At 44.5% G+C, this 16,243-nt stretch overlaps 1 protein-coding gene across 1 annotated transcript in view; it reads right to left on the bottom strand.

The window, feature by feature from the left end:
- Window positions 1-16,243, bottom strand: part of RNF41 (ring finger protein 41) — a 320,109-nt gene that overhangs the window by 168,001 nt on the left and 135,865 nt on the right. The window contains exon 3 of the mRNA XM_078686225.1: window positions 14,641-14,753. Within this exon, the coding sequence (XP_078542351.1) occupies window positions 14,641-14,730 (90 nt within the window). The 5' untranslated portion in view covers window positions 14,731-14,753. The remainder of the gene's footprint in view (window positions 1-14,640; window positions 14,754-16,243) is intronic.

Raw genomic sequence — 16,243 nt, 5'->3', positions numbered from 1 at the left:
TCGATGTATCCTTAACACAGAGATAGTAACAAAAAAGACAAAACATCTGATAAGCTTTCAGGGTCTGGTAACTGGTTCTTGTGAAGCGTCGTAGTGCTATGTCCTGGAAAGCAGTGACTGCCTTCTAAATTACGGCATGGCAGACGGATGTGGCTCGTTGGGTCTCGCAGAGCTCTCAATACGAGCAGATACACAAGCCAGAGATGGGAGGTGTACCCTCATTGAGCAATGGAGTGACTATCTCACTAAGTTGAAGGACCTGCTGGCCCTAGATGGGTGACACCCAGATGTCTGAATGGGAGGCCCGGAAAGTGACTGGCCACCTGTTAAATATCACATATATATTCATGCTGAGAGGAGAGGTGGGATGACATGCGATGGGAGGTAATGTATGGCCTGTTTTTTGCGCATAAGTTAATTTACTTCTCGTTCTGTCAAACCGGTATCATTGAATCTAATACTCTATTCATTTCTTTTCATCTTCCTTGCCCTTAGGATAAGAGTAAGTGCGCTCTCTTGCTATCATGCACTTTACAAATGGTCCCTCGTGACCCCATTTCCTCCACATACAAGATTCCTCTAGACATCATCAAGACCAGTTACATACAGGTATGTGGGGAGGTGCCAATCCTCTTTATGTATGATTACATCTGATGTGTTGGAGGGATTCACTGGGATATCAACATGAAGACATTTGCCTCATGCTGCATGTCAAGCACAACATCTTTATCTCTTCTAGATAAAATTCACTTCTTTTGCATGTATAATCACCACACATTTTATGTTTTAGGTCTGTAAGATAGTTCAGCATTACCAATGAAAACGCTCTCCATCAGGCACCATTGTATTCATTTTTTGGCTCATTTTGTGTAAATAGCGGGAAATACATTTCATATTTAACAATGTGATTTTTGTGTTTGATTCAGTAAATTCTGAGATGGAACCCTGATGAAGGCATTGCCGAAACGCGTGTAGAATAACATACCGCCAGTTTCTACATACAGTGTTTATTCATCGGCCCATTGCTGGATTGTGACTAGGGATTTGATCATTGAATTATTTGTTGTATATTTCTAGGTTCTCGGACAGCTGTATATTAAATTGTACAATATTAATCCATGCAAAAAGAATACTGAATGATTGCAATATTATATTTAATATCAATTGATCCATTAGACACTAATATATATATATATATATATATATATATATATATATATATATATATATATATATATATATATATATATATATATATATATATATATTTATTTATTTATTTACGAGGCTCATCACTTAGAAGACAGGGAACTGCCGGATCCGTAGTGACAAAGAGTCGACCCAAAAGAGTGCTGGTGCAAAGGTGGTTTATTAAAATAAAGCCGGCGCTGCCGCCATGACGCGTTTCGCCTTCGAAAAGGCTTGATCACATGACAAACTGCTCGTCATTGAGCGGGGCATTTAAAGTGACAGTGCATCAGAATGATTCATAAAAATGGTGAAAATACTATACATGATAACGCTGTAGTTGTGCAATCCATGAAAGAAAGCCTTTAGGAAACATGTAAATTTCCCCAAATATTTTACATTCAATAAAACCAATTATTTGGTTAATAAATATACAAGCATATTTACACAACACGAACCAATAGAAATGGTATCAAAACATGACAAATAATTATGTCTATGTAAAAGAGTATCGACCCATTGTCTACATGTAAACAATCCAAATATCCATGTTGTGCAAAAAATCAAGTAATATGCTCAAGTGCAATGCAACAGCGTTAATCCAATTTTATGAAACAAAAGTAAAATGATCTGAATAGAGCCCAAGTGGGCCTGTCACGATGCCTGCTAGAAACATAACAAGTGCAAAGGTGATTGTGCAAAATTAGCAATATAAAGTGCAACTATAACAACAGATAATTCCTGAAATATAGATCAGAAAAAGTTTTTCTAAAAAATCTTATTTTCATGATTATAAAAATATATGCAACAGAGTCACCACAATGTCAAGAGCTTATGGTATAAAAAGTGACATTACTGGGATGAAAAATATTTTTTGAATCCGGACAGGTCTTACGGGCATACTGATAAATCCTAAATGCAGGTGTAAAGGTCTTCCCTGTCATTTAATCCATTAGGATTTTTCGTATTGAGCTCCAAAATGTACCTCGTCTCGAGGAGACGGAGTTTGGCCTCACGGTCCCCTCCTCTCCTTGAAACTTCTACACAATCAATCAGAAAAAAATTGGAGCTGGTCAGGTATGCCTAGATGTTTCTCCTGAAAATGCCTGGCAACCGGATAATTTTGATCGTGCCCGGAAATTGCACGTATGTGTTGGAGTATCCGTTGGTGGGCGGGCAGTTTAGTACTGCTCACATACTGGAGTCCACACGGACACTCCAACACATAGATGGCGTATTCAGTCTTGCAGGTAAGCCACTTGGAAATGGCAATTGGATGTTCATGAAATGGGCTCATAAAGTGGGTCCTATTGCTGCCGAACCGGCAGGCTTTACATTGCGGACATGCCTTAAAGCCCTTCTTAAGTGTCGACCAAGTGGTGGAGGCTCTTGGCTCCAAGGTGTTACTGACTAAAGCCTTCAACATTGAAGGAGATCTTCGGAAGGTGAGCTCTGGTTTGTTGTCTACTTTGTGTCCAATCACTGGATCACTTTGAACCAGGTTCCAGTTTTTGTACAAAATTTTCCGAAGAGCCCCATGTTGTCGGTTAAACGTCAGAATAACTCGTGGGGAACTTATTTTAACCTCCCCTACCAAGGAGACATCCGTGTGGATGTTTCTTGCTTTGGGAATCCGAGCCTCCTGTCTGCTGACTGAGTTTGAACGCTTGATCGCTTTAGTGAGATTGTCATTTGAATACCCCCTGGCAAGGAAACGTAATCTGCATGCCTCTTGTGCAGCCGCACATTCGACATCAGTGCTGCAGATTCTTTTGATCCGGAGCATTTCCCCAAAAGGAATGCTACGAATCAAGTGAGCCGGATGTTGGCTATTGGAGTGTAATATAGTATTCCCTGCACTGGGCTTTCTGTACAATCTTGTATTCAAGGTGTTACATTCTACAAATACCTCCACATCCAAAAAACAGATAGATTTGGAACTCATTTGAAGTGAAATTAAGATTAATGGTGTTTATATTAATCAAATCTGCAAACGCTTTGGCACTATCAACACTGCCCTTCCAAAAAAGAAAATCATCAATATAACGTAAGTACAAAACAATGTTATTTGAAATAAAGTTGTGGTGTTGGCCGACTAGGACCTGTTCCTCCCATAGCCCAATGTGTAAACACGTGTAGCTAGGTGAGAAACAGGCCCCCATCGCCACACCTCTAACCTGATGGTAAATTACGCCATTGAAGATGAAAAAGTTCTGTTCGAGGCACATTTTTGTCATATCCAGTAACATTTTGTTATGTGCCATCGAATGTGGGGGGCCTTTGTTTAAGTAGTAATCCAAAGCTTTGAGTCCATCACAGTGTTTTATTGAGGTGTAAAGGTATGAAACATCCAGAGTCATTAGTATCATATCCTCTTCCCAAACAAAGTGCTCAATTTTGCTTAGGAAGTCAAAGGAGTCCTTGACATACGAGTTGAGAGTCTTAACATAACCTTGCAAAAAAAAAAAGTCTATATATTTGGAAACATGTTCCAAAGAGCTATCAATAGGCGAAATAATGGGTCGGCCCGGTGGTGTGTCAATGTCTTTGTGGATCTTTGGGATCAAATAAAATGAGGGGATAACCGGATGATCCCCTCTTAAATATCTGAACTCCTCATGTGTAATAAGTCCAGCACTTCTCCAGGCTTGTAATTTTTGATGTTGTTCAACCCACATAGTTTTTACGACCTGGATATTGCTCCTGCGATAACAAGAGATGTCATTAAGTTGTAATTCCGCCTCTTTAAGATACATATCTTTGGGCCAAAGGACTACATTTCCGCCTTTATCGGCCTGTTTTACGATGATGTTGTGATCTTTCTGGAGTTTTGTAATTAGTTGTTTATAACACCAGTTCTGTTTGGATATGTGAAACTTCTTTTTGTTTGTGGCGGTATAGAGTTTTTTTATGTCTTGTACCACACTCTCCTGGAACGTATCCAAGTTATCATGGACCATGATGGGTTGAAAGGTCCATTTATGTATGATTATATCTGATGTGTTGGAGGGATTCACTGGGATATCAACATGAAGACATTTGCCTCATGCTGCACGTCAAGCACAACATCTTTATCTCTTCTAGATAAAATTCACTTCTTTTGCATGTATAATCACCACACATTTTATGTTTTAGGTCTGTAAGATAGTTCAGCATTAACAATGAAACAACGCTTTCCATCAGGCACCATTGTATTCATTTTTTGGCTCATTTTGTGTAAATAGCGGGAAATACATTTCATATTTAACAATGTGATTTTTGTGTTTGATTCAGTAAATTCTGAGATGGAACCCTGATGAAGGCATTGCCGAAACGCGTGTAGAATAACATACCGCCAGTTTCTACATACAGTGTTTATTCATCGGCCCATTGCTGGATTGTGACTAGGGATTTGATCATTGAATTATTTGTTGTATATTTCTAGGTTTTCTAACAGCTGTATATTAAATTGCTGACTTTGCTGACTTTACCACAGAGGGCTCCGTCATCACTGCTGAGGGCTTTATCACCTACTCCTCGCGGAACCCGCTCCGCGGGTCCCGCAGCGCTACCTAGGACTCCTGAGACCACCGGGGGAGCAAAAAGGAACATCACTGTGCAGGCAAGGCTGCGAGCGTCAGGGGCCGGACTTCGTGTCCCAGAAGTCTCGGCTGCCCTCGCCTCCCGCCATCGGGCCGCTCTCCTTGCCTGCCCCGCCCCCCTCTCGTTGCAGAAAAGGTAGCTGCACCTGGACGCAGTGGGAAACTTGCTGACTTTACCACAGAGGGCTCCGTCATCACTGCTGAGGGCTTTATCACCTACTCCTCGCGGAACCCGCTCTGCGGGTCCCGCAGCGCTACCTAGGACTCCTGAGACCACCGGGGGAGCAAAAAGGAACATCACTGTGCAGGCAAGGCTGCGAGCGTCAGGGGCCGGACTTCGTGTCCCAGAAGTCTCGGCTGCCCTCGCCTCCCGCCATCGGGCCGCTCTCCTTGCCTGCCCCGCCCCCCTCTCGTTGCAGAAAAGGTAGCTGCACCTGGACGCAGTGGGAAACTTGCTGACTTTACCACAGAGGGCTCCGTCATCACTGCTGAGGGCTTTATCACCTACTCCTCGCGGAACCCGCTCCGCGGGTCCCGCAGCGCTACCTAGGACTCCTGAGACCACCGGGGGAGCAAAAAGGAACATCACTGTGCAGGCAAGGCTGCGAGCGTCAGGGGCCGGACTTCGTGTCCCAGAAGTCTCGGCTGCCCTCGCCTCCCGCCATCGGGCCGCTCTCCTTGCCTGCCCCGCCCCCCTCTCGTTGCAGAAAAGGTAGCTGCACCTGGACGCAGTGGGAAACTTGCTGACTTTACCACAGAGGGCTCCGTCATCACTGCTGAGGGCTTTATCACCTACTCCTCGCGGAACCCGCTCCGCGGGTCCCGCAGCGCTACCTAGGACTCCTGAGACCACCGGGGGAGCAAAAAGGAACATCACTGTGCAGGCAAGGCTGCGAGCATCAGGGGCCGGACTTCGTGTCCCAGAAGTCTCGGCTGCCCTCGCCTCCCGCCATCGGGCCGCTCTCCTTGCCTGCCCCGCCCCCTTATCTCAACCACTCATTTTTCCACATATTTAAGGAGAGGCAATCCCCCGCGGCGCGGGAGCGCGCGGGAGAAGCCCGGGACAAGGGCGGGACCGTCTGTGGCCGTCCGGGGCCGAAAGAGGCCGGGCTGGGCCTGCTCTCTTTCGTTGCAGTCCGGAGGACATTGTTCATCATATAATGGATAAGGCAACAGAAGAAGAAACCCCGGGGAAAAAATCTAGGTTACGCAATGGATCCTTGGAGAACTATTTTCCTAAGAGGAGCGAGGGAGAAAAGGATTCCATCCTAGCGGAGCGTAGGGCAGAGCGGCGTCGTTCTGTTGAAAATATGAAACACAGACCCATCACTGATAGCCTACTTGAACTAAATTGTGAAGGTGATATGACTGGCCTAAATGAAGATAATGTAAGTCAAGATGGAGTCCCACTATTGTTTCGTGACTTTGTAGCTACTCCTTGTCTGCCTGCAGATAATAATAATGTTATAATTGTTTCACCCACCCCTAGTGGTAGTCGTATGGCCGATAAAGCCAAAGCTAGGAAGCAGAAAGTTAATATTTATCCTACAGCCCAGATTCACCGCCCGCCCCCTAGTAAAAAAAGAAGGAAACAAAGGGTGGTAGCAGGTAAAACAAAAATACCTCACACTGATTTTGGTAAAGGGATAATAACCCCGGTTACAACTGAGATTCCTATAGTAATAGGCCAGGAACATACCCCACAGGTAGTTGATTCACCGGGTCATAGTCCATCTTCAGTAACCATACAAGTTGAGGCTCTAGATAAAAACACTAGAGGCGCCTCACCTATCACTTCACCTGCACTTCCTTCTTCAGTATCAGGGAATCTGGAATTCTTGTTAAGATCTCTCCTCCTACCCATTAATGAGTCAATTAAAAAGGTGGAAATTAGACTAACTATATTGGAAGCCGCTATAACTAGTATGTCTACTCATACCAAAAACAAAGGAAGTGTGGTGGTAAATCCCAAACCCCCTTCTACCGGTCCTGAAAGTAAATCTAGATTGCCTCCCGTTCCTGCTTCGGCTAAGCAAAATTGCCAGCCCCCGGGGGGAGCTGTGCCCCCAACCCATAATACACCACAGACTAAACAACCTAAAGCCCCAGCTACAGGGTTGAGAGTGGACCCTTCCAATCCACCTCTAAAGGCCCCGACGAGTAGCAATCTGAGTGCACAGGGAGATGATGGAAAAGTAGAATGCCTCAGAAAAGGGTTCCACCAATAGAGATCCCCCCTGAAGCGGTGCCCTATGTGGTGATCCTAACAGGGGTCCCGCAACTAACTGAAAATAAGAAGGAGGGATTTGCCGACCTTAAAAATAAAATTATCCATTGGTTGCGGTTGCACAGGCCGATAGCACCTAACATAGATGGGGATATAGCTCATGTTAGAAGGACCAATTGGCTGGGGAGTAGAACCAAAGATATTGAGGGGGACCTAGTGGTGGTCAATTTTAGAGACCCTCGGGCAGTTGATTACATCCTAAACTGGCCACCTGGGAGAGGGGAAACCTGTGTTATCCCTCGGGCTTTAACATACTTTTATCCCAGGGCAAAAATTACCAACTCTAAATACTTAAACAGACCACAACTTTATATGCCTCCCTTTATCCCGCCTTATATTAATAATCAACCTCAGTATGGTCATCAGCTGACCAGGGTGCCCGATCCACACTCCGCCTGGTCCATAGTCCCTCATGGACATAGGCAGAACCAAGGTCCCAGCATGAACCATTTGATGCCCTTTACCCCATTGGACACCTATAATCGGTTTTCTCAGCTGTCAGGGCTGGAAGATTGCGATTGAAGGTGGGGCCATGGGGGGGGGGTAACTGACAACAAATCTCTAGGGGGGGAGGGTCTTCGTCCAATCTGGGGTAGTACTGTTACTGAAGAAGCTATTCTACCTACAGACCGCATGGTGACCACTATTGACATTAATGAGGATTTTAGGCCAGCTGGGCCCGTGATGAGTACGGTTGATTGTTCTGCAGCCGTGACTTCATTGGCCCAGGAGGGGGGGTGCCCTTTGACCTGGGATGTTAATGAGAGGTTGCCAATGGAGGATTATACTTCCATGCCCAGAGGAAGGAGGGTAATAAACCTCCTCTCTTGGAATATTGCTGGGCTAAAGAGGAAGTTGGATATTCCAGAGTGGCATATACAAATTGAGCAGTTTGATGTCTGCCTGTTCCAGGAGACATGGAGTTTAGTTCCATTACATAAATCGGGGTATACCACCCACTGTGTGCCCGCAGTAAGTATGGGCAAGGGCAGACCATCGGGCGGGCTCATTATCTGGATAAAAATAGATTTGAATTGGGTGGTCACAAGACATATCGTGGAGTGTAATGATATACTCCACCTCTCGGCAAAAGGAGGGGAGGTTGTTGATAGGCTTGACCTTTTTAATGTTTATGCAAGAGGGACACAGGGTGACTCCCCCTCTTTGACCCTAACATCCTTGGACTTGGCCTTAGCCAACTGCCCCAGCTTAGCAAAAATTCTGGTGGGGGGTGATTTTAATTGTACCTTTGAACCCCTTCTCGGAGACGACCCCTTAGGTATCGAAGAGGAGGACTCGAAATGGTCTATTCCAGCTCTTTCCCTGTCCCCTGTTAGGAAGTGGTCGTCTAGGGCCATACAAATTAATGCACTGACAAGGGACCATAGACTAAGAGCCCTCAATGGCAGGACCTTGTCAGACCAGTCAGGGGCATGGACCTTTAATAGACTTTCCGGTCCGTCCCGAATCGATTACATCCTAATGGATGTTGGATTCTGGCCGGACCTAATTGATATGGAGGTCGTCCCAAGCCAGGATAGTGACCACAACCCCCTGTGTTGTAAATTCCATTGGGGCATTCGGAATGACAGGTGTGCAATGGTCACCCTAAAAACAACTAAAGAAGTTATCCCATTTAATAACAATCGTAGATTAAAATGGGATAAGGCTAAGCTTAATGAGGGCGACATAGGAAGTATCAAAGAAATGGTTGAGGGTTTGTCTTCCACCTTAGAAATATGGGCTGGTGAAAATAGGACCGTCAGTCCCCAATACCCCTCCCTTGACTCTGCCTATAAATCCACAATAGACCAAGTTGGGAAATTTTTTATCTCGAAGGGGAAAAGTAAAAGGGCTCATGCTATACCCTCTACTCTTAGCAAAGTTTGGTATAATGAACTTTGTAAAAGCAAAAGGAAAAAATTGACAGAAGCTCTACTTTCAGGGGACCCTCCACTGGTTAGAGCGGCCAGGAAGGATTACCTGAAAGAACTGTCATTGGCCAAACGGGAGTGGGAGGAACAGCATTGGCAGGATCTCTCCAATGCAGTGAGTGGTAGGAATCCAAACCTCTTTTGGGAACTAGTTAATAGATCAAGGCAGAGAAAATCGCAACCATTGTCTGATCATATAACTTGCCAGCAATGGTTTACACACTTCTCATCCCTATATGGAGACTCGGAAGAAACAACTAGTCCTGGGGTGATTAGCCTGGGTGAAGGGGCCCCCATGGATGATACCGAGCTTCTGTTTTCAACGGGAGAGGTAGTATTGGCGATTAGACACCTAACCCCCAAAAAAGCTGCAGGGCAGGACGGGATCCCAGGGGATCTATTGTTGGTGGAGCCTGAGTCCTGGGCTAAACTAATCGCGATTATAATGAACCTGATTATGAGGGGACACCAGGTTCCAGACTCCTGGAAAGGGGCCGAGGTAGTTACCGTGTACAAGAAGGGGGCTAGAGATGACCCTGCAAACTACAGACCTATAAGTCTGATAGACATAATCCAGAAAGTGGTCGGCAGGGTCATCATTTCAAGAGTAGGCGATTGGATAGAGGAGGCTAGTATCCTCTCCCATTTACAAGCGGGGTTCAGAAGGAAGGTAGGTACGATGGACCAGGTCTTTCGATTCTTTGCCATCTATTGGAAGGCGGTTACTATCATGAAGGGCAGTTTGTATATGGCCTTCATTGATCTTAAAACCGCCTTCGACCTGGTCCCTCGTACTAAACTTTGGGGAATTCTAGGAGAGATGGGTATTCCCAGTGGTCTTCTGAGCCTAATCGTCAAGCTACACGAAGGGAACTATGCGAGGGTGAGATGGGGATCCCAGGGTCAACTTACAGATAGGATCCCTGTGCGAAGAGGAGTGCGTCAGGGCTGTGTCATGGCTCCGACTCTCTTCTCCCTATTCGTAAATGGAGTGGTTGACCATCTGATGGGGGAGGAGTCGGATGCCCCATCCCTGGCGGGGGAGAAAATCCCCACACTTCTCTTCGCTGACGACACCCTATTAATTTCTAAATCCCCGGTGGGCTTGCAGAAACTCTTAAATCGGTTTAGCTCCTTTTGTACCAATCGAGGTCTAACTATCAATACATTAAAAACCAAACTGATGGCTTTTGCACCCTCAAGAAGATTTAGAAATAATTTTGTGCTTAATAGCGCCCCCCTTGAGCTGGTCGAGTCTTTTGACTATCTTGGTGTCCGAATTAACAGTCATATGTCTTGGAAGGATCATCTGTCTAAGATGCTATTAAACCATCATAGAGTATCCGGGGTGATGTTGAAGGAGATTCGGGAGTCAACCAGCAAACCGGTCTCCCCAGCTATGACCATCTACGAGGGCCAGATCCTTCCTGCAGCACTCTATGGCTCTGAACTGTGGGGATTTGAAGGGGTTTCGGCCTTGATGAGAGCGGAAAACAATTTTTTTAGGAATGTGGTAGCTCTACCCACTTCCACCCCTATGATCCCTCTTAGATTAGATCTGGGCAGGAAAACAGTAAAGGACTTAGTGAGGCTTCGCCCATTGTTATTCTGGTCCCGGCTAAGAAGAACCGAGGAGCTCGCAAAGTACGCAGAAGGGCTGGATGAACTGTTACTATTGGACACCTGTAAAAAAATAAGATGGTTAAACAAATTAAAAGAATTGGTTTTTAGCTTGGGTCTTAGAGAGGCATGGGAGTCGCAGTCACCACCACCAAAAGATGTTTTAAAAAAACTGTACTGGGATTGGGTACAGAATAATACCATGAGGTCTATGAATTTGGGTTCACTCACTGACCAGTTTTTGTCTATTAAGTCTGTGCGTAAACTGGAACCCTTTTTAGACTTAATAACCAAACCATTGGACCGAGCGCTGTACCTTAAACTGCGGTATGGGACGCTCCCGGTGAATGAATTTACAGGGAGATGGCTGAACACAGATGTCCGCTCTCGTGGTTGCCCGGGCTGTGCGGCCCCCAAGGAATCGGTGGCTCACTTGTTCTTTGCCTGCCCTGCTTACAAAGGGGCACGGAAATTTTGGTTAAAACCTGTCTGCAGGGAAATGGGGCTGAGGTGCCACAGCCAGGCACTACGTGTTCTTTCTACAGATTCCTCATCTGCCAGTATGATCTGTGGGGTGGCTAAGTTTTTAGGAAGTGCGTGGTTGACACGTTCCCGGTTACTTAAACTACAAACTGAAGATACTACTAGCTGAGGACGATTTGTCCATGTTTTTATTGCATTTTATATCTTTTATTGGGATGTAATGTTTATGTATGTGCATTCTTTTATGGTGAAAAATTGCCGAATAAAGATATTCAAACAATTGTACAATATTAATCCATGCAAAAAGAATACTGAATGATTGCAATATTAATTTTAATATCAATTGATCCATTAGACACTAATATATATATATATATATATATATATATACACACACACACACAAAAAAGGTTGTCCACCAGGTGAAGACGCACATGAAGCAACAGAGAGAGGCTGCACTTTCAAACAGCTTCTTTTTATTTCGTTACCGGACATCACAGCGCTTTTGAAGTAATTGGCCCTACGCGTTTCGGAGCTCCTGCTCCTTGGTCACGGGCTCCGGGCAATGTCAGCTGGTTGGATAGGGGAGAAGCCGAGTCTCTTTACTTTTTCATATTTGAACAAACACAAGTGAGTCACGCCCTCCAGTGGGCTTGCTCATATCGACACGTTTCCGGGACTCGTAGTTTCCTCCTCTGGCAACCTGCATTTATAAATCCTCCAGTGGATTTCCTCCCAGTGATGACATCTGCATGCCCAATTAATGTCTCTTTGGTGAGAAAAAAAGTGCTTGGCTCCGGTTTTTTTCGAACTGTTAACTTCCCACAGTGCGCTTTGCAAACAGTTTGTGCGCATGGCCCGCCATTATTTCAGAGGGAGTGCAGTCTTCTCGACCAGGACGGGCCGAAATATTTGTACACAAAAAAGGTTGTCCACCAGGTGAAGACGCACATGAAGCAACAGAGAGAGGCTGCACTTTCAAACAGCTTCTTTTTAATTCGTTACCGGACATCACAGCGCTTTTGAAGTAATTGGCCCTACGTGTTTCGGAGCTCCTGCTCCTTGGTCACGGGCTCCGGGCAATGTCAGCTGGTTGGATAGGGGAGAAGCCGAGTCTCTTTACTTTTTCATATTTGAACAACCACATGTGCGTCTTCACCTGGTGGACAAACTTTTTTGTGTACATATACATATACATATATACATATATACATATATATACACCCAAAACCCCTCCAATCACGAAAGGTAGAGGCCACACAGGGGAATTGGAGCCGCTTTAATGGAACAGCATATGGCATGATGCATTTCGGCTCCCTTGAGCCTTCGTCGGATGCCGCTGTGAAATCAAGGTGCTGCCCCACCTGAGTCCTTAATAGTCCTGCACACTCCCATAGGCGGGAGCTTTGGCACCTCCCCATCACATGACCAAATAGCCGCGGGAGTAGTGTGAATACCACAACTCCCAGGAATCACCTTGCGGTCACGGATAATGTGTGGGGGTGGAATCAAAATCAGTCCAGATGTAAGCTTGCTGCGCAGGGCTGGACGCAGAGTGTCCGGTTTTAAATGGCCTTGATGTCCATAGAAGCCGCTTCCATGAGTCCACTTAACATCCCAGCCTCAATGAAATAAGTGTCCGCCGGGCCGTGAACAGGAGAACAGTGTGTCCTGCTCCTTGTGCAGTCACGAACTGTAAACACAGCAGCCCTTGCATTGCTCGCTCGTAGAGGCGGGCTGAGGTAATTCCAATACCTTGGAGTACAAAACACTGCAGGAGCAGAAACCAGTTGTACCTCAGCCAGCTTGCAGGATGGGGCCTCTAATATATATACATATATATACACCAAGAAAAAAAAGAGTAAAGTATTTTAATATATGACCTTATTTAATACATATCTATTTTGAAATATATGTTTGACATATTACGATTGTTTCTTGATAGATTTGAAATTAGCATGCCCGAATAAGTTAGAATCCACCCTGCCCAGGTGTTCTACCATTTATTATAATTTACTGCCTGGCTACACTTATTCCGCATTTTATTCCCCTAGGCGCGAGAGGAATCATTTCTATGTAATATTGTACGTTTGTATCCTTTCCTTGTATTCGGCTTCTTGCTTGTGCCCCCTCCCCACACGGATGTGTCCCATACTTAATTTGATTCTGTCACTCGATTGTTGAAGATGCATCTCCATGTGCACAGGCTTTTGTTGGAATTAAAATCAATAAAAAACATTTACTACAAAAAAAAAAAAGCTTATTAGTAAGTCAGCTTTAAAAAAAATCAACTCTTCCAAGAGTAAGGTCCTTTAACCCGAAATAGTAATTTCTACCAATCTGGACTACTGAATTTAATGAAATAGTTTCATGAAGCATACAGCGTAATGGGAATAGCCAACGACATATGGTAACAGAATACATGCATAACCAAAGGTTGGTTTGATACCATAGAATCAGGATATGTGCTTCTGAGGACTGTCTTAATCAAGAATAGTTGTATGGTCACATTTTACCAGGAGTTCAATTAGATACATTTCAGACACTGGGGTATACATAATCTTCGACTGGATTCTGACACTTTTGCACAGAGAGTAGCTAGATTATTATTATACAGTGTAGGAGGCCTGATCCAATTGATTTATTAACAAAATTAAATGTCATTTCTAACAAACTGAAAACATGTTTCATTGAAAAAGTTGTAAGCACAATTAAAATAAATACATATGAAAGCACACCATTTTGTATTTCCCCACCATTTGGTGACTAGTTTGTATGAGAAGGGGCTCACAAGAAAACCTGCCAACAAAGGCCTCACAGTGGACATCATCATGAAGAAACATTTACATTGATGGATTATGTTAGGTAACACAGGATTTATGATACGTTACATTATGTTTACTCTAAGAGTGCACGTTTGACCCAGGAGGGTATCCCAGTACTAATAAGATGGGGGTTTCACTGCCCGTGCCTTGAACCTAGGTAAGGAGCAATGTCATCAGTTCCGTGGGGAATTCAAAGACTGAGGAGACCGCCTTGATGTGCAGGAAAGGTTGTTCCATGCTTTGTAAGTGATACAGGAGAAAGCACAACCTTCGGCTCTGGCTTTGTAAATGTGGGGTGTGTACCAGCAAGAGGCTGGCCGAGCTTTCTGGAAATTAATGTGGATATTGAGCTAGGTTACATAAAGGGGTGGGTATGGTGTGTGAATGTGTGTAGTTTGAAGAGTGAGAGTTCATGAACAGCAGGCCATGGGTAGTGACTGTGGTGGGTATTTATGAGTGTAGGGTGGGAGCCTGAGTGCAAGTCTGGCTGCTACGTTTTGAATGGTCTAGAATCCTATAGTTGGCTAGACTCCCAATAGAGGCCATCTGCATCTATAGCAAATGACTACAGATTGCAAGAGCAGTCCGTCATACCATTTTTAGCGCCTGATGGCAAAACTTTTGAAGTAATAAGCAATTTTCAACCAAGAGCTGTATTGATTTGTTATCCTCCAGTGTTTTATTTCCAAGTTACAAGGCCGAACAGAAAGAATATGGCATACCTGGACAGGCTCCTCCAAGACCCCGCTGCAGATGGGGCAGATAAGATCTTCATCCACATCGCCCTGAAACCGGGTCACATCATACCCCATCGCTCATTACCAGCGCCGAAGCCCTTGCAAAGAAAAAGATGGCATGTCAGACGTTCGACAAGATAAAGATACTCAAGACAACGGCAGAAAAAAGTACAGGAAACTATAAGATAGCATAGGGCACAGGTAACCAAAAGACTGCTTAGGGACTGAACAAGCCTAAGCCAGTAAAACAAGAGACACCGGACAGGAGGTAGGTCAGCCAACAGAAATGCAGCATGGGTGGAAAGTATGAGTAGGTTTAGAATTAACAATATACCAACCCCCTAATTAATAATAACAAACAAGTTTATTTAATCGAGAGTTCTTTCAGCATTGTGGAGAAGCCAAAACATGAGCAAAAGCTGAAATCTGAATCCCTTTCCAGATGAGGCATCTTTCCAATTTCTGGATGAAGAACAAGATGTAGCTAAACAAATAACGAAGATTAACTTGCATCACTTAAAATCCTTGATAAGCTCCAGTGAAAGTTACACTACCGTCATACTTCCTCCTTGATATTAGACAATGAGGAGCATTAGGAAAACGCAACATTTAACATACTGACGCAGTATCCAGAGGTTTTCAATATTTATACATTAGGTATCAAGAGCAGCTGCCGCCAGTTAATGAGTTCATATTTCAGAATTGTGACAACCTGAGATTAACGAAATAAAACAATTGCAAAAAATGGCAACAAAATAAACATCCAAAAATGACTTTAACACAAAATCACTAAAAAAACATGCTGTGCAGTGTATGCAAATATTGTGGATTGTTCTAAATTATTTCACCATTTTCGAGAACACAATCTAAACATTCCAGAAGCCCTGTTCTGCAAGCATCAAGAAGTACTACTGATGGTGCAGCTTGAGAGGAAAACTCTGGCCTGTAAACTACTACTCTAAATAAAAGTTTAGCTTAAGAGTAAAAGGTTTGAGTTGATTGAACTTTTATACTTGTACAATGAATTGCACTGGAAGGAACTGAATTAGCTGGTTGCATACCTTTAAGTTTACCTTTTATATAAAGAGGGACTCTTAGTGGTTTTCTTTTGCCTTCTTGTGTGGTTTACACACAGCACTATGAACGTCAATATGTCAGAAAAAGCATTTACAATGCAACGGTCTCACCTTTGCAAAAGTTAGAGCGATTGTCATTGTAAATGAAATTTTTTTTATTTATGTGTTGGTTCTGAAGACAGATAAATAAATGGCATTGTCATTTACAATGCCAATAGCGTAATCTCTTGCAAATGCGAGACCTATTCCATTTGCACACACACACACACACACACACACACACAGCCAGCGGGGGTAGATGTGGCGGGGGTAGATGTGGCGGCGGGTAGATGTGGCGGCGGGTAGATGTGGCGGCGGGTAGATGTGGCGGCGGGTAGATGTGGCGGCGGGTAGATGTGGCGGCGGGTAGATGTGGCGGCGGGTAGATGTGGCGGCGGGTAGATGTGGCGGCGGGTAGATGTGGGGCGGGTAGATGCGGGGCGGGTAGATGCGGGGCGGGTAGATGCGGCGGC

The sequence above is a fragment of the Lissotriton helveticus genome, chromosome 1_1 (genome assembly GCF_964261635.1).
Source record: "Lissotriton helveticus chromosome 1_1, aLisHel1.1, whole genome shotgun sequence".
Lineage (NCBI taxonomy): Eukaryota > Metazoa > Chordata > Amphibia > Caudata > Salamandridae > Lissotriton > Lissotriton helveticus.
Note: the sequence above shows the minus strand (reverse complement) of the source record. Positions and strands in the feature narration are given on the sequence as shown.